General features: G+C 31.6%; 2 protein-coding genes across 12 annotated transcripts; both read left to right on the forward strand.

Annotated features, from left to right (window-relative positions):
* Window positions 1–9356: 9356 nt before the first annotated feature.
* On the forward strand, window positions 9357–17742 carry LOC141714338 (structural maintenance of chromosomes flexible hinge domain-containing protein GMI1-like). Its single transcript, XM_074517862.1, has 14 exons — window positions 9357–9563; window positions 10231–10381; window positions 10520–10572; window positions 11032–11115; window positions 11335–11404; window positions 11479–11534; window positions 11703–11808; window positions 11916–11984; window positions 12061–12147; window positions 12252–12296; window positions 12415–12535; window positions 12658–12725; window positions 17532–17565; window positions 17666–17742. Exons 2-14 carry the CDS (start codon window positions 10238–10240, stop codon window positions 17740–17742), a joined length of 1014 nt encoding a protein of 337 aa, XP_074373963.1. The 5' UTR covers window positions 9357–9563; window positions 10231–10237.
* On the forward strand, window positions 15758–25487 carry LOC141712442 (putative 1-phosphatidylinositol-3-phosphate 5-kinase FAB1D). 11 transcript variants are annotated; one of them, XM_074515382.1, is made up of 12 exons: window positions 15997–16800; window positions 16915–17031; window positions 17336–17445; window positions 17532–17565; window positions 17666–18339; window positions 18686–18827; window positions 18914–19255; window positions 19817–20647; window positions 20760–21094; window positions 21455–21516; window positions 21606–21770; window positions 25122–25487. In XM_074515382.1, exons 5-10 carry the CDS (start codon window positions 17918–17920, stop codon window positions 21507–21509), a joined length of 2127 nt encoding a protein of 708 aa, XP_074371483.1. In that variant the 5' UTR covers window positions 15997–16800; window positions 16915–17031; window positions 17336–17445; window positions 17532–17565; window positions 17666–17917; the 3' UTR covers window positions 21510–21516; window positions 21606–21770; window positions 25122–25487. The 11 variants fall into 11 exon arrangements, with proteins under 11 accessions (XP_074371488.1, XP_074371483.1, XP_074371484.1 ...); XM_074515383.1 differs by having other exon boundaries at window positions 16915–16989; XM_074515381.1 differs by having other exon boundaries at window positions 15997–16364; window positions 16626–17031.
* Window positions 25488–26535: the final 1048 nt, after the last annotated feature.

Here is a 26535-nt window from a genome sequence, read left to right on the forward strand (position 1 = left end):
ACCATGCCTTAATGGCAAATGCTGATAGAAGTTCTGATGCTGCTGAACTAAAGGTACCTCTATCAACTCTTGCTTTTGATACAGAAGATATTACTGAGTTGAGATTATTTCTGAAAAACATTTACATTAGCTATAGAGATCAGACTTTAGAGAATGAAAGATTAAAATCTGAAAATCTAAAGTACAAAAACAAAAATAGCTATCTTGAAGAAGAGTTAGTCAAGATGAACATTATTCAGACAGAGAGAGATAATGCTGTGTATGTTAAGAATGAATTGCTTAAACATAATGATTATCCAAAAAATGAATTAGAAAAAGAAAGAAAAATCATCAGGACTTGGACTAACTGGCAAAACAACTCAGAATATTCTAAGTAATGGAAACTGGAAAAAGGGGTTAGGTTATAAAGATGGTAAAAGTGAGAAAGGGACTTTGCCAATTAAGCCTATTGTTATCAAACAGACTGAAAAGCCAAAGATAAATCGTGTTTAAATTTGTTGCAAAAACTGTTGTGTCTGATTCTGAAGAGATGAAAGACTATAAAATAGAAGTCAAAGAAAAGACAACTTCTGACAAATTAAAACAGGATAAACCAGCTTTCGTAAACATTGGCTTAATGACAAGAAGCAGCTTAAGTATAAGCTGAAAGAGATTAAAAATGTGAACAAGGTAAAGGAAGCTAGGAAAAATAGGAATGGAAAGGAAGGTGTGAATAAAAGTAATAATTATATGCATGTTCCTAATGCTCCTAGAAAGAAATGCTATAATTGTGGAAACTCTAACCATCTTGCTTCTTTTTGCAGGAAAAATAAAGATATAAACTATTTACCTCCTAGATCAGGAGTTAAGAGTCAGTCTGTTAGGTTTAAACCACAAAATCCTTATTTTTATTGTGGTAGTTTATGGCATTCTATTTATACTTGTAAGGAATATCATAGTTTGTACTATGATTATTATGAAATAAAACCTTCTTTAAAGAAAGTTAGTGTAATTCCTTCTAGTGTAAATTCTGATCCAAAGTCTGATATAAAGTCTGATAAAAAGCATGTTAGCATAAACTCTGAAACTAAATCCGCTGCAAATGCTAACAAACTTAACAAGGCCAAAGGATCCAAGAAAGTCTGGGTCCTTGAAACTAATCAATAGCGGTCTTTGTGATTGCAGGGCAACAGGAAAAACATCCTGGTTCTGGACAGTGGATGTTCAGGATATATGACGGGAAATAAAGCCCTGCTATCAGACTTTGTGGAGAAAGATGACCCAGGAGTTTCTTATTGAGATGGCAACATGGGAAAGACTCTAGGATATGGAAATATCAATCTTGGGAATGTCATAATTGAAACAGTAGCTCTTGTCTCAGGACTTAAACACAATCTGCTAAGTGTGAGTCAAATCTGTGACAGAGGTTATCATGTGGATTTCTTTGAGGAACACTGTGTAGTTGTAAGTAATTCTACAGGAAAAGTGGTTCTGAAAGGTTACAGACATGGTAACATATATGAAGCCAGACTTTTAACAAATTTTGATGGTTCTGCAATCTGTGTGTTAAGCAGAGCATCAATTAAAGAAAGCTGGAATTGGCACAAGAGACTCTCTCATTTAAATTTCAACAACATAAATGAGCTAGTAAAGAAAGATCTTGTGAGAGGACTGCCAAAATCAATATTTACTCCTGATGGTCTTTGTGCCTCATGTTAAAAGGCAAAACAAAGAAAATCTTCATTCAAGAGAAAAACTGAATCCTCAAAACTTGAGCCTTATCATTTACTGCATTTTGATCTATTTGGTCCAGTCAATGTCATGTCTATTGTAAAGAAGAAATATGCTATGATTATAGTGGATGAGTTCACAAGATACACTTGGGTGTATTTCTTGCACAAGAAGAATGAAACTGCATCTACTCTAACTGATCATGTCAGACAGCTGGATAAGTTAGTCAAAGATTCTGTTAAAATAATAAGAAGTGATAATGGCACTGAGTTCAAGAATTCAATCATGGAAGAGTTCTGCAAAGAGCAAGGAATAAAGCAAGAATTTTCTGCACCTAGAACTCCACAGCAGAATGGAGTTGTAGAAAGAAAGAACATGACTCTTATTGAAGCTGCACGAACTATGCTTGATGAAGCAAAGCTACCAACCTATTTTTGGGCTGAAGCTGTGTAGACTGCTTGTTTTACATAAAGTGCTACACTCATAAACAAGCATGGAAAAACACCATATGAGATGGTGAAGAAAAAGAATCCAAATCTGAAATACTTTCATGTATTTGGATGCAAGTGTTTTGTTCTTAAGACTCATCCTGAACAGCTGTCAAAATTTGATCTAAAAGCTGATGAAGGAATTTTTGTTGGATATCCACTTTCCACAAAAGCCTTCAGAGTCTACAATTTAAGAACAAGGGTTGTCATGGAATCTATCAATATATCTTTTGATGATAAAATGATTACTGGACTTGAAGATTTCAATGATCATGATCAGCTGAGATTTGAAAATGAAGATGTAAATTCTGATTCTGTAAATTCTGATGACCTAAATCCTGATCCTGTAAGTTCTGACGGGTTAAATTCTGATGTCATTGAAACTGTGGTAACTGCTCCAAAGGAAAATGCACCTGTTCAGGGGGAGCAAGCTGATGATCATACCACATCTCAAGACTCTCAAGAAGCATCAGAACCAGTCACTGGCTCTTCAAGTTCTAATTCATCAAGTTCTGATGAGCCAATTTCTGATAATTCTGGAAACTCTAATTCTTCAAAACCTGAAGGATCCAACTCAAATTTTGGAATCTCAGAGAGCATAACTTCAGGGGTAGCATCGGAAAATTCTAATGGAGATAGCATGGATCATGGGGGAGGATTCAGTTCTAGAGATCAACTTCCATCTGCAAGGAAGTTGACTAAATCACATAAACCTGACTTAATAATTGGAGATCCTGAGGCAGGTGTCAGAACTAGAACAATAACAAAAAATGAATGTCTCTATCATTCTTTTCTATCTCAGACTGAACCAAAGAAAGTGGAAGAAGCTCTTCAAGATGCTGATTGGGTGCAAGCAATGTATGAAGAGTTAAATGAATTTGAAAGAAATAAAGTCTGGACCCTAGTACCAAGACCAAAGGACAGATCAATTGTTGGTACAAAATGGGTGTTCAGAAATAAAACTGACAGTGATGGCATAATTATAAGAAACAAAGCAAGGATGGTTGTTAAAGGTTACTCTCAACAGGAGGGTATTGACTATGATGAAATATTTGCTCCAGTTGCTAGATTGGAAGCCATAAGAATCTTTTTGGCTTATGCTGCTCACAAGAAGTTTAAAGTCTTTCAAATGGATGTGAAAAGTGCTTTTTTCAATGGAAAATTGAAAGAAGAGGTATATGTTGAACAACCTCCAGGCTTTGTAGATCCAAAATTTCTAAATCATGTCTACAGGCTTGACAAAGCACTTTATGGCCTTAAGCAAGCTCCTAGAGCATGGTATGAGACTCTGGCTCAATTCCTTCTGGAAAGTGGATTTCACAGAGGTACAATTGACAAAACTTTATTCTACCTCAACTATGGAAAGGACTTGCTTTTGGTACAGATATATGTTGATGATATCATCTTTGACTCTACAAATACAAAACTTTTTGAAAGATTTTCCAAGTTAATGCAGTCAAAATATCAAATGAGTATGATGGGAGAGTTGAGTTATTTTATGGGACTTCAAGTCAAACAAACTGAAGAAGGTACTTTCATCAGTCAATCCAAGTACACCAGAAATCTACTCAAGAAATTTGGAATGCAAGACAGTTCTACTGCATCAACTCCCATGACCACTACCACCAAGTTAGATAAAGATACTGGAGCATCAGTATACATTATCTTTTTTGACATTAGCTTTTCTTAATTGAAAGTGATGTGTAAGAAATTTATAGACCAAATTGTGTAAATTTTACATCACTAATTTTTTAATAAAGCGATGTACTCGTTACTAATAGACATTTGTTATAAATAAAACCGATGTCCTTTACTACATAACCAGAACTAAAACATTGGAATAACAAGCATCCATACAAATCCAACCAGTCAATCATTCATACATTTAACCATTCAATCATCCGAAAACCACCAACACCAACCCCATCATCTGCATCAATCATCCAAAAATCGCCAACACCAACCCCATCATCTGCATCAATCATTCAAAACTATAGAATCTACATTACCAAATGTACAACCCCCAGCATTTATAAACCTATACACCAATCCCAGCATTCATACACTTACATTCTTACTACACAGAACCGTCTAAATTACCTACTCAAACTAAAAATGCACAAATGCACATGATTATTTTTTAAAAATTAAAACTCAAACATCGGTCCTTGTTATAAAACTGATGTGAATCAACTAAAAACACATGACCTACTCAAACTAAAAATGATATCTAAACCAACAAATGAAATCAAATTATTAGAAAGAAAACGATGTCTACAATGTTAAAACACATCGGTTTGTGCAAGTACATAAAAGTAAAACAAAATAAGACCGATGTTAAAGTAGAAGTTTCACATCGCTTCTTAAACTAAAACTGATGTTATAATACATGTCTAACATCAGTTTAGGAAATAAACCGATGTAAAATAAGGACTAAAACATCGATTTATTTAGGAATCTGATGTCTATTAGTTAAAAGTGCTTCCCTGTTATATGTTTAAAATGGTATTTAACCTCCTAAATACCATTTTTGACAATCTAGTTTAAATATTTTATTCAAAAAAGGGCTAATTATACATCAGTTTGCTCAAAAAAATCGATGTCTGTGTACATCTTTAACATCGGCTAAAACCGATGTTAAAGACCCCCCCTTTCTCTACACATGCGAAGACATCGGTTTTAAAAGAAAAAAGACATCGGTTTTAAAAGAAAAAAGACATCGGTTTATAACCGATGTCTAAGGGCATTTTTCTAGTAGTGTATGGACTAGATAGATGTCTATAGGTGTCTCTCTCCAATATTCAAAAATTGAGAGAATCTGAGTTGGTTGTAGTGATTGACAAGGTACATATAGTTATTCCAGAGGACACCCAATTGCTTCATGAACTCAAGAAGGCTCAGATAGATACTTTTCCTGAAGCCTATCTCTGTCCTTAGTCTAAGAAATGTAAACTCTTCACTGTTCTTAAGAATTATGTTAGAGAAAACATGAGGCTGATAATGACTTTTCAATCTCATCTAAAATGCAAAAAGTACAAGAAAAATGAAGATGAAGAGATGATCAGAATTCTTGAGAGATACCTTGGAATGCTGATACCATGTTGCCAAACCTACAATACAACTTAAAGGATGACAAGGATAATGATGAGCAGAAGCAAGATGATCAACCACCTTCTGGCTCAAATTCAAGTCAAACTTCTAGAGCAACTGGTTGCAAAGAAAAGAAGAAAGATGAGAAAAAGGGAGAAAAAAAGAAGAGAGGGGAGGAGAGAAGAAGGAAGAAGAAGGAAGACACCTCAGAACCACAAAAGCAATCCCTACCAATCCAAATCAACCGAGCTCAACCCTCTAAGCCAACAAACTCAAATATTAAACCACCTCAAACTACAAAGCCTGAATTCTTGTACAAACAAACCGCTAACACCTTACTGAAAATACTAATCACCTCATGCCAAACATCTCTAAAGAAAATCTTCAAACCTACCTTCTGTTAAGCCACCAACCAAAATTCATTACAAATCTGTTGAGAGAAAATCAAAGACTGCAAGTAACTGAGGGGGCCATCTGGAACTGTTTCAATCAAAATAATTTCCTATCTCTGAACTAGTGCATCTCAAATGAAGACTACTTTCAAGAATTAGCTGAAGAAATGGTCAGAGTTTGGGTTGTAACACTAAGGGAAGAAATAATCTACTATCAGGATGGAACCTTCACATTTCTTGGCAAAAAATTAATGGACATATTTTCACCCACAGAGATCAAAAGGGTGATAAGCTTACTGAAGGACAAAGATACTGCAATAAAGACATGGAGATCTATTTTAGCTTAATGGTTGGTAGAAAGGGAGGAAAGAAGAGCAAGATATAAGGCTGAAAGTGAGGAGTGGAAAAGAAAGTATATTGAGGAGATAGAAATGTATATACAAAGATCTGAATATCTCAAGGCAAAGGGGATGAGCAGAATAACCAAGGATGGATAATTTCTAAACATCAAGATTGGCAGATTCTCAAGAATTAGGATTGGTTACTTGGACAGTTATCCATTAGCTGATAAACTGAAACTTGTAGAAGCTCTAAGAGGGACAACAATCATAAAGGAACTGGAAGTACTTGTAAAGTTAAAGAACCTCATTAGAGAAGAAACAAGAGATGAGAAATTTGACTAATGAATATATCTATCAAACTCAAGAAATCATTCAATGTATAAAAGTTATACTTCTGTCAATTTTTATGTAAAGTTTTATTATTCATTATAGCTTGGGGTTAGTCTTGTTACCAGACATGGATTTGTAATAAGCAATCTTCTCACAAATTGGGGGAGTTTGTTGTGCAAGAAATGCCTGTACTATAACATGACTAAGTCAAATTGATAACCCTAAGTAAGTTGTATGATAATCTAAGTTTGCATTTTGTATTATATTACTTGAGTCTGTAAAAATGTCAATATATTAGACTGGAGTAATTTTCTGTAATTAGTATTAAGCCTAAGAATAAACTCTGGAAGAAAATCATGAAGATCATGCCTCAGAGAAAGTGTGAAGAAACTTGGAGTTGAATAAATCTGTGTTAAGAAAAATATTCTAAGTCAAGAAATCTACAAGTCATGGATCAAGTCATATAGAGAAGTCATTCGAGAACTCTAGAATGACTTATCGACAAGTCCAAAATAGCTTATAGAGAAGTCTCAGAGATCTCAAAGTCAAATTTTAGATGTGAAGATTGGAGATATCGACAAGGCAAACTCTCATTAGAGATCTCAGAGATATTGATAAGTCAATATGCCTATAGAAAATTCAGAGATATCGACAAGTCTTTTCTACATGCAGAAATTTAGAGATCTCGATAAGCTAAATTATCTTATAGAAAACTCAGACTTCGATAAGTCAAAATAACTATAAAATAAAAAGAGATCTCGATAAGCCATTATACTCATCGAGATGTCGAGTTCTCTATATAACAAACTGGAGATCTCGATATAAAACTCAAGTAAAAAATGCAAACCAGTTAAAGATCCAAGATTATTAATCAACAAACAAATCAATCACTGATTTGAAAAGTCTACAAAAAGCAGCTTGAAGAGTACAAGATCAAAGGCCAAGATTAACTGACAAAGTAAAGTCACAGACATGCACAATTTGCAAAGATACACTAAGCCAGAAATAGAAAGTTTTAGTTAACTTAAAGTAGGGTTTAGTACATGCTATTACATGCTGTGTAAAACTTGTGTTTACCGTTCTATAAAGTGAATACTGGATGCTTTGTTTTAATTGTAACAAATAGATCTAGAAAATCTTGTAACTCTCTCGAGAAAGAAGCTGAGTTCTTTATCAATAAAGAACCCAGAAATTTGTAGCAATACATACTTGATTTTAATATAAAATTAAGTGAGTTTTGAAGATAGTGTGTTCATGTGCATGTTTCATTATTTCTGTTAAAATACTTTATCTCTACAAGGTAGATTACTTTGTTCACCACATCCATAACAGCTCAAAAAGCATAAAAATAATCCAAAACACATTCACCCCCCCGTGTTGTATTTATTACCTAACACTTGATCATGTGAATAATATGTTCGTGAATGTCCTTAAGCAAAATTGGATAATTTATTGAAAGTGGGTGACAAGGAAGTGCTCGATTATGTAAATGCGGAAATTTCTTTGAAAGAAAAAAAGTGTAGAGATAGTTGGAGAAAGGTGTGATATAGTAGGTTCTAAATATTGCACTACATAGTGTGACGAATTTGATGTACTTAAACAAACAGACAAGAACGAGGATGGCAAAGATCACCCAAGAAGAGTCTTGATGATGTTTATAAAGATAGGAACGATGAAAAACATCATGTTAAAGGTGCATCAAAATCGTATTTCGATGATTATTAATTAGTAGATGTTTTGCAACATCAAAACTTAACTCAGAGAATATATAAGTTGAGTTCTCCAATTTTCAAAACTAATGCTTTAATTTTTGATGAGTTTGACGTGAATGTAATTTTAATTAGTATTGTATAAGCCATATCAATTTGATTTGAATATAAGTCAGGAAAATACGATGAAAATATTTGACTTATTAAATAATGATGAAAAGTATATTTTGTATCTATTAGAAGATAAGGGTGTCCTGAGAACATTATATGAATGTTGAATGTTCGATGTCTATTGGTACAGTACATGAGTCCTATTTTATCTATTCTTCCCTTGTCACGAAAAAATCGAACATCGAAAGAAAGTCACGTTAATAAATGCAATCAAACATATGACAGGGCAAAGGAAAGAAAGTCATATGGATCATAGACAGTGGATTCTCAAGACATATGACACGTGATATGGCCCTCCTATCATACTTTGCCCATTAGTGACTTTTGGAGACAATAGAAAAGGTTTCACAATGGGATATGGCAAATTAATTTCTGGAAATGTTGTCATTGAAGATGTAGCACTGGTAGCTGGTAAGGATTCAAGGTCTCATGTGAAAGTTAAGTCTGCACACCTCAAAATTAATATAGGCTTGATTTAAAATCTAAATAAATCTTTTATAAATTTAACTTTAAATTTTCTTTACCCAATTAACCTTTTATTTTCTATTATTACTAGCTAGTATCTCATAGATTACTTTAATATTTATCAAGTTTTAACTTATTTTTTAATACAGAGTTTCTACTAGAAAGAAATAAATTGTGGAAGATAATAAAATAGAATATGTTATTGGTTTGATAAGATTTGAACCATATATTTTTATTTGTATCTTTAAAGTTATTAATATTAAAATTAAATTATTTTATGTTGTAGGCAATATTCAAACTATGATTTCAAAATAAAAGTAATATTTTTCAAATGTTTATAGGAATCATGGTTTTTGTTAATCAACTACATATAAACAACTAGCCAAATGTATACATATTCATAAAATAAGGTGTATCATTCTATTATAATTAATAAATAATAGAAGAAAAAAGGAGAATATTTATTAATAATATGAAGAGAATCTTAAAAGTACCAATTCATGTCCAAAAAGTAACTTAATATCAACACACACTCACACACACATATTGAGACAGACACACATTAAGCACATTCATGTTCATATCCACACACTCACAATTTACATTAATATCCATATTTATATCTTTATCTGTATCATCAATCTTAGTTTCAAACAAAAATCTCTACCACCTACCTCTCTTATCTCTATAGCCTTTTTCATCACAACCACCTCCTTATTTACATTGTGAAGCAATCTAATCAATTTCATCTCTCTTGGCACATAGGCCTTTTTCATCACAACCACCTCCTTATTTACATTGTGAAGCAATCTAATCAATTTCATCTCTCTTGGCACAAACATACAGTCATAAATTGTATATTTTCAGGTAAATTTACTCTATCACATGTAGATCTGCTCTAACAAATACATGTGATAAAAAATAGGTAGATTTGGTAAACAAACAAGTCCTTAGATATATACATGAGAGTATGTTTTTATCTTTGATTATATAGCACCTTCAATCAAACTTCTAATAACAAGGTGACTTCAATTTAAGAAACCCCCTTTCTTTATAGTTCTTTCACAAGTATCCAGAAACTCTATCACAAGTAAATTCCCTAAAAACAAGTAGATTTATTAATTTCAATAATAATTGGTAATTACTATTTTTTTAATTTTGCATTACATGGATTAGTAATTTGTGTAAATATAAAGATCGTGATAGTTTAGTTTGATTTTTTTCCCTATATCAACAATTTTAATAGCAACCACCACCATTGTTAAGGAAAACATCCTTATTGTAAGCAAAGACCCCACTTAATCCTTCTATCTGATCCCTTTTCAAGTAGATCTGGGAAACATATAGATCCAATATATTGCGAAAAATGTTCATAATTAATTGGTTATATTTTGTGCTATATAGATTGGTAATTTGTGTAATTATAATCAGTAATGGTTAAGTTTGATTTTTGTTATAATTTGTGTGTGTGTATATATATGTGTGTGTTTATATGCTAATTAATATGTATGCACTAATTCCCAATAATTCTCAGGATCGAAATGGAGTCCACCTCATCTAACTTGAAAAGGATGCATAGGGAGGAGGGTAGGGAGGCCAAATGTCCTAAAAGGACAAAACAATTATCAAAATTTGAGCAAATAAAGCAAAAATACAATTTTGAAGCCGCTCTAGCCGATTTGATTGTAAGTATGAATCTCTAGATCTAAATACTTGTGGTGATATTTTGTTATTACAATCTAATTTATGATTAATCATTTATAAACTTTTTTTTATAATAATCTAATCTATAATTAATCATTTGTAAACTTTTAACATGTCAGGATAATTCATTGCAAGCTTCATGGTCAGATCACAATAACTTCAGACAAATTAGGTATGGAAAACCCTTTGATGTGATTGTTTATATATTTTGATCTTGTGCCTCTACTGTATCTCAATGATTAGCTACATAAGACTCAATCAATCTAAAGAGGTGATTAGGTCGTATCATTGTTAAAAAAAAGTAGCATATGTGTATCTTTTAAATCCCTCTGCACCCCTCATTTCTTTAAATAGTTTTATATATATATTTTTTAAGTTATAGAACTATATGTTATATGCACCTTAAAACATGTGTTGGACATAATTGAGGTGACGAAGGAGTACTAATTAAACACCTAATTGTTTGTTTTCATCAATTTTTAACTTGCTTATTCAAATTTTTTGAAGATCTATTATATATAGTTTGCATTTCAATGGTGGTTTAAGTGAACCCAGATTTGATAGGTTTAAGTGGTTTAAATATCACCTAAACATATATTATACTCCATGGTGACCTAAATTTTATTTGCAGTATTGACATCAACAAAGATATTATCTCTATTTTTCACAATGGAACCAGCATAGATTCTAGCCAGGAGACCTCTATTGTGCAGTGGTAAGATGTTGATATGTATATATATATATATATATGCAAATGTTTCTATTTGGTATAATATCTGAGTGGACACATGCAAAAGGTTTGGTCTATAATTTTATTTATAGTATAGCAGTTGCACATGTACCTTTCAAGGGATTTCTGGTTAACATTGACTGCAGAATGTTCTATATGTCGTACTCTTTTGATACCTAATTTTTTATCTTCTACTAATTTCAGGGGCCTAAGTGCCTCTCGAGAGCAGGAACTTAACCAACAATCAGTAGGGGACAGTGATCTGTACTTGACGGTCAGCTATTCATTTTTTATATTTTCATTTTAATAACATTTCGGGTGTATTGACAATTTCTTTGATAAGTGCAGCCTTTATTTGGCAAGTTTGGATATGGAGTAGCTGTTTCCTCTATGCATTTAGGGAGGTAAGCAACTGGAAATTCAGTTTATTGCTCTTTGTGCCTATTGTCATATCTGTATATTTCGGCAACAAAATTCTATATATTGACACTGCAAGAAAAAAAGACTAAATTCGACAGGAAAATCTTGATTAGGTTTTAAAATTTGTCTGTTACCTATCTGCTTCTAATTAGGCGTGCCAGAATATGCTCAAACACAAAGGCCTCTGGGGAAATATGTATCATTGATATCGAAAGTGATGGCTCCCTACAAGATTCAAGTGGAGCTCTGATAAAGATGGTAATATCACCCGATTTATGAATTTAATCTTTATGATGTTTAATTTTATGTTTTTTCTAGCTAGTTACACACTCTCAACTTCAATTGACTTGCCATAAAAAATTTAGACTGAGGGTGGAATGCCAAGCACCTCAGAAGAGGATCTGATAGAATCATTCAGGGGAAGATTTACAAAGGTAACTGCTGCAGTTTGCGTATATATGTAAATAAGCACCTCCAAATATCTCCTCCATACTAACACTAAACTGACAGGTGCAAATTTTTGATCTTCATATGGGAGGTGTAGGGTTACATAAACTCCTGTGCAGACTTAAGGATATCTATTTCCCTTACATCCAGGTTACTTTCTTGCTACTATACATATTTATTCAGAAAAAATAATAAAGAGCTAGTAGATCTACCTAGCTTTTTATGCTTACATATGTTGAGTTACCACTGGACAGATTGATAAAACATGTGCTCTTAGGGTCAAGCCAGTTGAGTTTCAGGTACAAACCTATTAATCTTATTGCAACATTTTAACATTATATTTGTTGGAGATCTATAATTTAAATCTTTTGAAACCATTTAGCATTTATTGGATTATAATTCCTTATTGTTCTCCAGGTGAATGGCCAAAATTTAGCTTATATAGATGGTGGAAAGGTTTCCATCACTAACTTGCACGCCTGCAGTGGCCCAGAATTCAAATTGCAGCTTTGCTTATCATCCATTCCAGAAGTTGCTGGTAACTATTTCTTGTGTTCAAGTGTAGCCTACAGTCTTACTAGGTTTCTTAGAAATTAAAATATTGTAATTGCTAGCAAGTGCAAATATGACATTTAGTAATTAAGAATGTTGGTTGTTCAGGATCACCATCATGCACATCTAGGAAAGGAAATGCAAGAATGACATTTGTATACTTTCCAATAATCCAGGTAGATATGTATATACTTATGAAATCCTAGTGTTTAGTTGTATCTCATGTTTATATAGTAAGTTATCTCATTTTAAATTCGTTATCATCAATATTTATTAACCTACTGTTAAAAGAACAATTAAAGGTTATTCATTTGACTATTAGAATAATATTTGAAATTTTATTAAAGAGTGGATATGGATCATTAAAAATAAAATCCGGTCCGAAAAAAATTAGCCCTCCTATTTGCATATCCACTAGTAGTCAACATGACTGATAATTTCCTAAAACATCTAAGAATTACAACTTGAATCCAGAGAATGAAATGTGCTACAATACTAAACTTATTGCTAAGTAAAGCTACTCCTTCAACGGATAGCCAAGATGGTCTTATCCGTTGAGGCTACAAATACTAGATTTCTACTTAAGTGTTTTGTATAACTTATCATCAAACTAATACACATATTCCTAACACAACATCTCAAAACTTTAGAAATTATACTAGAACATTACCCGTGTCTCCCACGGGTTTTCATACTAGTTATTCCCTCTGTTCCTTTGAGTTATTAACATTTGAAATGAAGTGTTCGACACACATTTTAAGGCTCTTATCTAGTATATAGTTGTATAACTTATTTTGATTTTTTTTTCTTTTGAATAAAAATTTTAAACATTTAATATTTATTCAAAAGTTTTTTTTTTAAAAATAACTTATGTAACATAGTAATTTCAAATGTTAACAAATTAAAAGGAAGATGGAGGGAATCTATACTATATTATGATAAGCGAAACATTAAAATTTTGGTAATTGGTCGGTTGGTACTTGCTGAAATTACCGAATTACCCTTACCATTAAATTTTATAAAATTAATTTTTCTTTTTTTCAATTTAGATCAAACTATCACATATCCCCCTACCGTAGTAGAATTCATCCGGCTTTTGAATAGAAAACTGTCTCTAAAAGCCTCTCTCTAAGATACTCATTACTCAAGGAGTCAAGGTCCATACAAGATAAATCGTCTCCTTTTCTTTCAGTTACTATAAAACATATGCTTGCCCTGATATTTTCGGCATCTCAATCCTGTCTGTCATCGTGGACCGATATTTTTATGCACGCATTATGTTATTGTTTTTACACAATTACGCTCCTTTAATTAATTTAAACTTTTATTTAAAAAAACATAAAAAATAATTAATAAAATTATGGGTCAATACACCTTCAAATACACGTAAAAATCAAAATGAAAAAATAATTTGGGACGGAGGAGGTAATATTAAAAAATTCGTACATTAAACGGATTCTAAACTAGAAATTTGCTCTATTACAATAGACGAAATATTAAAAGTTTGGTAGTCGATCGTTTGGTAATTTGCTTAAATTAATTAATCACCCTTACTCAATTATTCTAATTCTACTTTATCGGTTGATTGGTTGGTTGGTCAATTATAATTATAATTATTATTGAAGTCAACTAATTCTGCGGCTTTACAAATTTAAATTCTATTTTATATCGAACTCTATATCATTATAATTAATATTAAAGTCAACTTCTTCTACCAATTTAAATTTTAATTTATATTGAGTTCTATAATATTGTAATTGTTATTTCAGACTAAAATAAATTTCAGCAAACTAAATCTATCTATACTATTATATTAAAAATGAAACAATGAAAGTTTGGTGGTAGTCGGTCTGATCATCGTAATTATAGTAATACTTAAAATAAAGCACACTCATTAATATTCACAATAGAATTATTCAAATAAAAATAGAATTATAATATGTCTAATGGTCTTGATTTAAACAAAAAAAATTATACCATTCATTCGGGCTGTGCTAAAATAAAATTAAACAAAAAACTAAATATAATTAGCTAGATTTGGGTTGATATAACGGGTGTGAGGACAAAATAAAATTTGCTATCTCATGCTAAAATCAAAAAATAAATACTATCAATCCGTCTAAATTTTTTTTTATTAACCGTGCTAAAAGAAAAATAAAATTTGAAATGTTAAACGTTTGTCTATATAATATTATCACGCTAAAATAAAATACATTATCTATTCGACTTAAAATAAAATAATATTTACCGAGAGTTAAAGTAAAATTGAAAACAAAAATTTAGCAAAAAAAAAAAAAATTGAAAACAAACTAAATGTAATTAGCTGATTAATATAACGGGTCTGAGACTAAAATAAAATAATATTTATTATTGATCTACGATAAAATTAAAATTAAATTCAAATTAAGTTAATTTTTATATTAATAATGTGTTTAAGTAAAACTAAAGTGTACCTAATTGGTTGGTAGGTATAATGTAGTTTTAGAAGAGTGATAACTGGATCCAACCCTAATAGCTGAAATATTAAAAGTTTGGCTGTGTGTACAAATTAAACCAAATATAAATCTGAATATAATTAGTTGGATTTGATCGGTATACCAAACTAAAAATAATTGGTATAAAACTTACCTTTTAGTTAAAAGATTATTATCTTTCATCAACACACCTATAAATATCAATAAAATTATATATTTCAATTAGTGATATTTTTTAAAACTAAAATATTACAAATTTATACACGTGTATATTTAAAATTATTGTCAATTTATATTATTAAAAATTCTTATAAATAATTTTTAGAGTTTAAAATTTTCACTTTAAATTAAATTCAAAAATTATATATTATTATAAATAATCCACGGTTTATGCTAATATTTTCAATAGACAAGAGCTAATAAAAATTGGTTTAATAAAGGAGAGCTAATTAAAATTTGAGACATTTTATTGTGTGCGTATCCGAATAATAATAATAAATGTACATAAAAGTAGTAGATCAAGTATGTACAACCTTTGTATCTGTATTCATAAAAAACCTCTCGACTTTCCCCTGAAAATACATAAAACACCCACGTATGTGGACAGTGGACTTCTGTTGACAGTGTATCAGCACTTCAGTAGTAACATACAAACATATATACAGTGGGGACCCACTTTCAAGAAATTACTTTCTTCCCTCTTCATTTTCGTTTCATTCTTTGCTTTCCTATATATATTTGATTACTTTCTATCTCCATCATCTTTTCTTTCTTAAGTTTTCTGAAGTGCCAAGTTTCCAAAACACGTTCTTTGCTTTGCTTATTTTTATATATAACAAGAATAATATTCTAAACAGCACATACATGCAATTTGGTTCTTGAAGATAGCCTTGCTGTAACTGTAAGTTTGTTCAAAATCCCCCCCCCCCTTTTTTTATTAATATGGTATTTGTTTGTTTCATTTCTTGTTAAACCCCATATGGGGATTTTAGTAAGCTGATTAGTTCATTTGTTTTTCTCTTTATAAAGAGAGTTTAGTTTGTGGAGTTTTTTTTTTATTTAATGATTGAATTACTGCAAGAAACTACCAAATGTACTAGTTTAATTGTGTATGAAATTGTTTCAACTTATTGAGATTTTTTGTTAATGGGGTTTTATTTGTGGTGAACTTTAACTATAGGACTGGAATCAACTGTCATGTTCTTGTTTTAGATTTTCTATGGATTGGCAAATGCTTGTGATTGTTTTGTCCGGTTTTTTTGTAGATTGTTAATTTTAAGTGTATAGTTTGATATGAGTTATAGGTTCAAGCTTCTTGTGATAGAACGACTTTATGACCCTGTAAGCTTGCCTGAAATGGCCAGAGTTTTAGCCGTAAATTGGCATAGTTTTCTGTTCGGAAGAGAAAAGTGTGTTGGCGTAGGACCTTACTTTATAAATTTGCTGACATAGAACATTTTATTAGTTCTTAATGATTGATTTAATAAAATTAAACAATGTAAAAGAGAATATCAGTAGCCTAACAAGATTCCATAATTAGATGTAAACATATATTGCTACTTTCTTTGGGCTTATCGTTGTGACAATTGCATCTATGAATAGGTAAATAATCTGTCAATTTGGCTTTAAGAAATGGTTGATTATTGTGACTCAAGAAATGGTTAATTCTCGTGACTCGGGAAATGGCTTATCGTCATAACCTGGTGGCTTCTGCTTTTTCGCATCCTTATGTGTTCATATGTGAAACGTGTGCCAGCATTCTACCTGCTTTTAAAATGTGATATGTGCAACGTGTCCAGACATTCTACCTGCTTTTAAAATCTTGCCGACATAGAACCTGCTCATATATATATACTAATTTTTTATCTTGTTTCTTTTTTTAATCATCTAGTGTTAATGGTTTTTGGGGAGGCTTATCTAAATCAGTGTTATTTTCTTGCCTTTCATCGTTGTTAAAATTCAATTGGTAAAAACTTACCAATTAGTGCTTTGTATTTTTTTGATCCCTGTAATTGTCTAAACTTATATCCTTAGATTGAACTTTAAACATTGTGGATGTTGCATTTTAGATTCTTCCCCTAAATTATTATAATACTATATTACATTTGTAAGGAACTTGAACGTATCGTTTTGATTTATATCTTTATGTAATTAGTGCTATCTCTTCCCGTAAGGATATGTACATAGTAAATGCTCATCTTCTTATGGCATGTGGAAATAATCTGTTTTGATCTCTTATAGTTCGGAATGCATTCTGCTACTTTTTGCAGTTCTTTGATAAATCAAATTACTCTTATTTTCTTCTTATACAGGTAACTGATTAAGTTTGGCTTCCAGAAGCAGGTTGAAAAAGTTGGGTACAGGTCCTAAATGACTTCAGTTGCTTCACTCAGAAGCAGGACTAGCAGTGTCTCGGCATCCAGTGAAGTTTTTTGCTCTTCCTGTGGTTGACAACTTGAACAATTTGAAAATAGTGATTTTGATAATAACTGATCTCTTTTATTTCAGGTGACTGTTCTGTTGATGGATACTCAAGTTGCAGGTACCTACCTGTCTTTCCCATATTCCTTAGGGAAGATAAACATATTTAATTTAAATGAAAAATAAAGCAACCTTAACATTTGTGTGTTTGAAATTTGAAGGGCCTCTCAAGAAGGGAGGTCAGGCAGTGTTCAAGATGAGTACAATCATTGCTCAGTGCGCAGTCCTCGTGACATGAGCTTACCATATCATGGAAATAGACACCTCCCATCGAATATGGTTGAGCAGAACAGCCTTGACAGAAGCACTAGTACTACTGCTGGGCACACTGGTAAAGACGCTGAGTGCATACAAAAGGGTAGTAAATCACAAAGATACAAGGAGAGAGAAAACACTTGGCCAATAAAGTTGAAATGGATCTTCAAATTTGGTTACCCCCAGAAACAGATGACCACGAAAATGACATGGAGTGCAGTGTTGCAAATTATGATGATGATGACGAGGACGAAGGTGATGATGGTACAAAATGGAGAAGACCTAGTTCTTTAGGTAGCTTTGGAGAGAAAAGTTTCCGGAGCTACATATATAAAGAGGAGAAGCAAAAGGCTATGGACTACGTAATAAATTGCAAGTTTAAAGCTCTTGTGTCTCATCTTCTTACATCAGCCGGGGTTGCTCCTTTGGGTAACGACGGAGACAATTGGGTGGATATTGTGACTTCCTTATCTTGGGAAGCTGCTTCCTTTGTGAAGCCTGATATCGGTGCGGGAAAGGCAATGGATCCTGATGGATATGTTAAGGTTAAATGTGTTGCAAGTGGTTCTCGAAGCAATAGGTGATAGCTTAAACCTGTATTTGTTGCTGCTAATGCCCTAATGCTATTGTCAATTGCCTCAAAGCTCTCTGTTCCATTCTAGTAAATATTTCTTGATGACCAGTTGTGGTTCCGACCAACTATCTTGTTTCACTTGTTTGTTAGCTATGAAGTGAAGACCATAGCTCTTTAAATGCATCCTTTCTATATGATGAGAAAACTGTACAAAGTATACAGATATCTTTTTGCTTCTTAATAGTGGAATTTATAATGATCACATTGATGCAGCATAGTTATTGTCATTACAGCCAGTCACTGATGTTGGACGGCACCATTTCTGGAAACTTATATTCGTTTTGATGTGCAGTCAGTTAGTTAGCATGGTATTCAAAAAGCACGCTGCACACAAGCACATGCCAACTAATTACAATAAACCTAGGCTGTTGCTGATCCAGGGTGCTCTTGATCTTTCATTGAGGGGATTGTCATCATTTGAATCAATAAAACAGGTTTCAAGACATAAATAAAGAATTATTAGCGTTTGAATCTTACTACTCTCTATTCAACATCTGTTAATTATGAGTGACGTGGGCAGGAGAAGGATACCCATAAATCCATTATTGAAAGAATAGCGAAGTGCAACCCGAGCATAATTTTAGTTGAAAAAACTGTTTCTCGTGATATACAAGAATCCATCCTTGCAAAAGGAATGACACTAGTTATTGATATGAAACTCCACCGCCTGCAGAGAGTTTCTCGCTGTACTGGTTCAGTAATCTTATCATTAGATACACTGACTGGGAAAAAGCTCAGACAATGTGATTCCTTTCATTTCGAGAAGTTAGTAGAGGAACATATTGCTAGTGGAGAGTGTGGAAAAAAACCCAGCAAGACTTTGATGTTCCTTAGTGGTTGTCCTACACGTCAGGGTTGTACAGTAAGTTCCTCTTTGCTTATGAAGTTTACATCTAGTCTTAACCATACCTTTTTTGAGTTTGCAAAGGGTGCCCTTGTATTTCTTGTTGTTTGACTTTCATTCTAATGCTTAAAAATAAAAAAGAAATTGGAAATCCAAAATTCATTTGTCGTTTAAATAAGCTTCTATTCTACACTCTTTGTAGATGTAACTCGTGAAGATTATTAATATCACATTATTTTTTGTTTCTCAAAATTGTTTGTGATTTTTTTAGTGAATATTGGTGTAGTATGATAAAGGCTTGCAACTATGGTCAATTAGGAATTTAAAATTAGTAACAATTAAGCAGAAAGTTGTTTCCTATTTATTAGAGGTTTTTACTTGTTATAGAAATATTTGCATGAGAGCTCGGGCTCATATCCTCAGGTAAAGCAAATACTCTGTGTTGTCTTGGCATGATACTGGCCAGTTGTAGCTGTTGCGTTCAATTTTTTCATTGTCATGTAAACATGGTAGATCCTCGTGTAGAATAGCTGTTAATTTAATATGTCACTGAATTTACAGAATTTTGGAAAATTTCAGATTTTACTGAAAGGAACAAACAGGGAAGAACTGAAGAAGATTAAACTTGTGGTCCAGTACGCAGTCCTTGTGGCTTATCATTTGATTCTTGAAACGGCTTTCCTTCTAGATCAAAAGGCCATGTTCTCTACCCTCCCTCTTGATAGACTGGTAAATATGTCATCACCTGATCAACGACCATATTTTTTCTCCGGTGAGGCATATGTTCCTTGGCCCGTGGATTCTATTGTTAAAAGTGATTCATCAGGTGCAATTAACATCCACATCGCTGATGGATTTTATAAAGAAGGGACACGAGATGTAGGGTTAAAGAGTGATTCCTTGTTGCCTTATGAGCCATATAAACCTCTAGTTTTTACCCCTTTTTTATCAATCTCAGCTTCCATAAACAGAGGCTTTGGTGACAGTTTTCCTCTTTTATCTTCTTCTCAGCAACCTATCTCTACATATTTAGGCATCACTGAAGAGGTTCCTTACAGTCAAGTTCAATCAGCTAATATGCTTTCAACCAATTTAGTGGCAAATGTTAAATCTTATAGTCTAATACAGAATATTAATGGTGAAGAGAAGGCTCTTGATAGTGATAGAACCTCAGTTCAGAGAAAAGCCCAATTGTATACACAAAATTCTGGGGGTGACTATAAAGATCAAACACAGTTTATGGATGATATTAACAGAATGTTTAATGCCGATAGTATCTTAGTACTGATGTCTCGCAGGAATTCCTCCACCGGAAGTATATGTGAGCAGAGTCATTTTTCTCATATTAAGTTCTACCGGAATTTTGATATTCCACTTGGAATATTTTTAAAGGATAACTTACTCAATCAGGTTAGTACAAACTATTTATGTGATTTAAAATTATTTTTGTGCTTTCTTCATATACATATTTATATTAAAATACGTATTGCTTCTATGACCATATAGCCGCTTCTATTTTCAGAGGCTTTTATGTAGCTTGTGCGGTGGATCACCAGAAGCTCATATATATTATTATGCACATCACAGTAAGCAGCTCACAATACATGTTAGACATCATATTACACAAAAGCATCTTCCTGGTGAAACCGATGGAAAAATTTGGATGTGGAGTCGCTGTGGTGATTGTAAACTTCAAAATGGAAAGACACTATCTACAAAAAGAGTCTTAATGTCAGCTACTGCCCGTGGTTTGTCCTTTGGAAAGTTTTTGGAACTTAGCTTAGCGAACCACTTGTCATCTAGTAAAATTCCCATCTGCGGGCATCAATTGCATACTGACTTCCTCTACTTCTTTGGGTATGTGAACTTGTATGAATGTCTATATTGTAAATTGCAGAAATAAATATACAAACAACTATGCCTCAAAGAGACTTGAATCCTCAACCTCTTATTATCGAGAGGAGAGTGGTATCCTCTAAACTATTAGCGGGCATCATTATTTTTGTTTTTCAGAATGAACTATACGATGCATGGGTCCAAAACATCAAAATTCATATAAACTTTTATGCTTTTCCCATCGTGTCTGTAAATATGGTGTACTCATTCACTTATCTGTTATTAGAATGCTCAATGCTGGGTCATGCTTGCCTTTCTTAGGTTTTTTCAAATACCACCTTGTTACTAATCCATATTTCATTGATGTTGTTCACATTGCAGATTGGGGACAATGGTTGCAATGCTCAGATATTCACGGGTTATGAAATATTTCTAGTGGCTCTGTAATGTTTCTGTGAGCAATGAGGCAATGATTTAAGAAATATTTACTCTTATCCTGCTTAAATTGATGTTGATCTTTCTTCCTATATAGATATCAAACTTGAATGAGGAAGTAATTGAAGTATTCCTTGAAGCCGAGACACTTTTGAAGGACATCAGTTTGCATTTTGAAGGATCAAAACTCAAAATTCAAGGATCACTGAGAGAATTCTCGGATATTGTGGAGATGTTGAGGCAGGAAAGACGCCAATTTGAGGTTTGTGCTTCTTACTTATAAAACTCTTTGCACTTTGGCCGGAAAGTATAATGACTTTAACAAATTAATGTTATAGGTTCTTGTGAAATAGAAAATGTGCGTGTAAAAGAAATTATTTATAGTGCTAGTTATTGTAGTAATAACACTTGCATTAAATGAGAGAAGAATAAAAATTATAAATACAAAATTTTAAAAATAATATTTTTCAAACTACAAATATTGACTATCAACTTTTTATTAAATATAAAAATTATAATGATGAATATTTGTATAAATAAAATTAATTTTGAATAAGAAAAAATTAGTGAATAATATGGAACTATTGAAAATTTTTAATAAGAAAGGAAGAAAGAGAATGAGAAATGGGTAACAGATATAATTAGTGGAGGTAATAAAAAAGAGAAAGATTGAAAATAAATTAAATGAGGAGATGATTGTTAGTGGAAGATGATATCAACAAAATTAACGAGAGTTTGACACATATGATTAAAACTCTTAAATGAGAACTTAACACATTAGATATGATGATGTCATCTATACTTTATTTTAGTATAATGTAGATTATATATTTATATATAAGGATAACATTCATCACATGTAAAAATATTTATGGTGAAAAATATTTTTAAAATAATCGAAACACAAATTCAGAACTAAACGCCAGTTAAACTGAAGTTTGATTGTTAAAATGGAAAACCAAATAACATTATTTTGATATGAAACTTTGGTTATATCACTAATATATATATATATATTGGCATCGATATGGTTGGATCGATAAACAATATTTTTAAATTAATCGAAACACAAATTCAGGACTAAACACTAATTAACTACTAGTCAAACTGAAGTTTGACTCTTAAAATGGCAAATAAAATAAAATTATTTTGATATGAAACTTTGGTTATATCACTAATATATATATTTATTGACATCCATACGGTTAGATCGACGAAAAATATTTTTAAAATAATTGAAACACAAATTCAGGACTAAACGTTAGTTAGCTATACTAGTCAAACTGAAATATGACTGTTAAAATGACAAACCAAATAAAATTTTTTTGATATGAAACTTTGGTTATATCATTACTATATATATTTATTGACATCCATATGGTTAGATTGATGAAAAATATTTTAAATTAATCGAAACACAAATTCAGGACTAAACACTAGTTAGCTGGACTAGTCAAACTAAAGTTTGACTGTTAAAATGACAAACCAAATAAAATTATTTTGATATGAAACTTTGGTTATATAACTAATATATATGTTAATTGACATCCATACGGATAGATCGAGGAAAAATATTTTTAAAATAATTAAAATACTAATTCAGGATTAAACGCTAGTTAGCTGGACTAGTCAAACTACTGTTAAGATGCCAAACCAAATAAAATTATTTTTATATGAAACTTTGCTTATATCACTAATATATATATATATCTATTGACATCCATACGGTTGGATCGTTGAAAAATATTGTTTAAAAAATTGAAACATCATTTCATGAATAAACTCTATTTAGTTGTACTAGTTACATTGCGGCTTGACTGTTAAATTGGCAAACCAAATAAAATTATTTGGATATGAAACTTTGGTTATATCACTAATATATATATATCTATTAACATTCATATGGATAGATCAATAAAGAATATTTTTAAAATAATCAAAATACAAATTCAGGATTGAACACTAGTTAGCTAAACTAGTCAAACTGAAGTTTGACTGTTTAAATGGAAAACCGAATAAAATTATTTTTATATGAAACTTTGGTTATATCACTAATATATATATTAGTTGACATCCATATGGATATATCGATGAAAAATATTTTTAAAATAATCAAAATACAAATTCAGGACTAAACGCTAGTTAGCTGGACTAGTCAAACTGAAGTTTGACTGTTAAGATGACAAACCAAATAAAATTATTTTGATATGAAACTTTGGTTATATCTCTAATATATATATTTATTGACATCCATACGGTTAGATCGATTAAAAATATTTTTAAAATAATCGAAACACAAATTCAGGACTAAACACTAGTTAGCTAGACTAGTCAAACTAAAGTTTGACCGGTAAGATGGCAAACCAAATAAAATTATTTTGATCTGAAATTTTGCTTATATCACTAATATATATATATATATATATATATATATATATATATATATATATATATATATATATATATATATATATATATATATATTGACATCCATACGGTTGGATCGTCGAAAAATATTGTTTAAAAAATCCAAACATCATTTCATGAATAAACGCTAGTTTGTTGTACTAGTTACAGTGAAGCTTGACTATTAAAATGGCAAATCAAATAAAATTATTTGGATATGAAACTTTAGTTATATCACTAATATATATCTATTGACATCCATATTTTAAATTCAAATATAAAATATAAACATATTCAATAAATATGTATTTTATATTAATAATAGTTGGGTAATGGCAATGTTAAAAAAGGAAGAGGAAGAGAACGGTGAAGATACCAATTTTTTAAAAATATTTTTAAAAAAATTGAAACATCAATTGAGGAATAAATACTAATTAGCTCTACTAGTCAAACTGAAATTTGACTGTTAAAAAGTCGGCATTGTAAGGACTTATAAATTGGGACTTATAAATTGGTTAATTTTTGATTTTTAGTTTTGTTTTGCACCTACCTTTCTTGCGTGAGAGAGGTAGTACGCCTAATTTATCTATAGGCTTTACTATCCGAGTTGGACTCATTGAGTTGTGCTGGCCCAAATAATTATTATTTAGCTAAAAAATTGAAAAATTGACAAATATAATAGATTGATAAATAAATGGACAATGGTGGTAGTTGTTGATCACAAGCAAATTGCTACATATTATTGGAAAATGTAATCGAGATTCAAATTTATTACTAAGACTGGTCGTTATATATTAGTGGAAGAAACTTAAAACTTTTTACATATTTTAAATTCAAATATAAAATATAAATATATTCCATGAATATGTATTTTATCTAAATAATAGTTGGGCAATGGTAGAGAGGAAAAATCAGATGCATTTTTTATTTTAAATAATATTTATTTTTAATATCCTAATTTTAATATTAATTTATAAGTTAATATATATATTATATTATATAGTAATTTATTTTAATAGTAATATATTTAATTGGTCTGGGAAATTTGCAAAGCCCATTCAAAAGGCTATATACTATACTGTTGGATTGAATATGATGTTTAACATCAATAAAAGCACATCTTTCTCTGTCTTAATAAAACCCTGATTTAGAGTTCAGCCGCTTCTCTTCTATTTTGTAATTTAGTATCTCTCTCTCCAATTTGTAGTTTTGATGTGTGTCCTTGAAAGATGATGTGCAACTAAAGTCGGGGGAGGTGGGAATGGTGGAAGCTCCTTTACAAACTCTGTTTTCCTTAGATTTTAAGAAGCTTCTCCACCTCTGTTTTCATGTATTTTGCCCCCCCTCTCTCCCCTCTCTCCGATAACTATTTAAGTCAGCTGGCCAGACTTGGTCTTTTAGCCGTCGTGGGACGACGGAGATGGCAGAGGCTCCTCCGCGGAATCGGTCAAGCTTTCGGTCGCTATCTTTCCCTTTTGAAATTCATGGCTTTGCTGGTTTATGTAATAAGTAACATTATGGAGTTTGTTAATTCGTCTGGATGGGGTCGAATTTAATATCTTATATTTGACAAGATACGGTCGAGTTTAATATTTGGGCGGGCTTTTTAAAATATTTCAGAAATTTTAATTATTTGGGCGGGATTTTCAAATTTTAAGTGTAAAATCAATTTTGACAGGTGTCGGTTGAATTTGGACGGTTGAATTTAGCGGTCGAATTTAACCGATCATATTTAGACGGTCGTATTCATACTAAATACAACCGACTACTAAATATCACTCCCATATGTACAACCGGGACTAAAATTGGTCGTATTTAGCTAAATACTACTGCTGGCGGTCGTATTTAGTTAAATACGACCGATTTTGAGCCGGTAGTATTTAGCCGTTTTTCTTGTAGTGACATGTGTGCAAACATATGACCCCAAACAATTGAGTTAAATGCCCATTTCATTATATTTTGATAACATCAACACTGAGCTACATATATACTTGTTTCTTTATTTTGGGTAACTAAACTTATACTATAATTTAATATTATTGTAAGACTTGGGTAATTAGCTCATTACCATATAATAACTTTATGCTTAAATTCACTATCTCTTTATTTTTTTATTATACAGTAGAAATGGGTAATACCTGCATGCTTAATTATAAAAATAAAAAATAATATTAGAAGCCTCACTTATTTTTCATTTCTTTTTCCTTCAATTATTTGATTTACAAAGGGGAATCTTATTTTATTTGCAGGTACGCGATTATAAGTATAATATTTTTTGCTATATTTTCGCTTTTTTATAATTTTTTTATAGTTTGTTTATATTTCTTTTGTCAATGAAAAGGAGAATAGATACACAGCATGACATGGGATGTCAAGTAATAAAGAACAGTAAGGAGGAGTATATTATAATTAATATTATAAAAATGTCTATCTGCGACCAAGTTTATCAGTGACCGCAAAATCAGTAGCTATTTTTTTGGATCAACGACGGGTTTCAGCGACCGCGGCCAAAGTCGTCGCTAACCGGACTTTAGCGACGGCCGGTGGTCGCTAATAGGACAGAAATATTAAATCATTCCATTAAAAAAACCGTGAAAAACTGGCGGTAATTTATTAGCTAT

Source organism: Apium graveolens, chromosome 3, assembly GCF_009905375.1.
Source record: "Apium graveolens cultivar Ventura chromosome 3, ASM990537v1, whole genome shotgun sequence".
NCBI classification, from domain to species: Eukaryota; Viridiplantae; Streptophyta; class Magnoliopsida; order Apiales; family Apiaceae; genus Apium; species Apium graveolens.

What these genes read in the sequence shown, in the direction of transcription:
- LOC141714338 (XM_074517862.1), top strand. Translation starts at nt 10,238, where the DNA reads ATGGAGTCCACCTCATCTAACTTGAAAAGGATGCATAGGGAGGAGGGT. An exon ending in CCGCTCTAGCCGATTTGATT is followed by an intron (nt 10,382 to 10,519) that starts GTAAGTATGAAT and finishes TTAACATGTCAG; the next exon opens with GATAATTCATTGCAAGCTTC. An exon ending in GATGGATACTCAAGTTGCAG is followed by an intron (nt 17,566 to 17,665) that starts GTACCTACCTGT and finishes TGAAATTTGAAG; the next exon opens with GGCCTCTCAAGAAGGGAGGT.
- LOC141712442 (XM_074515387.1), top strand. Translation starts at nt 17,918, where the DNA reads ATGGATCTTCAAATTTGGTTACCCCCAGAAACAGATGACCACGAAAAT. An exon ending in CTACACGTCAGGGTTGTACA is followed by an intron (nt 19,256 to 19,816) that starts GTAAGTTCCTCT and finishes GGAAAATTTCAG; the next exon opens with ATTTTACTGAAAGGAACAAA. An exon ending in GACTTCCTCTACTTCTTTGG is followed by an intron (nt 21,095 to 21,454) that starts GTATGTGAACTT and finishes TTCACATTGCAG; the next exon opens with ATTGGGGACAATGGTTGCAA.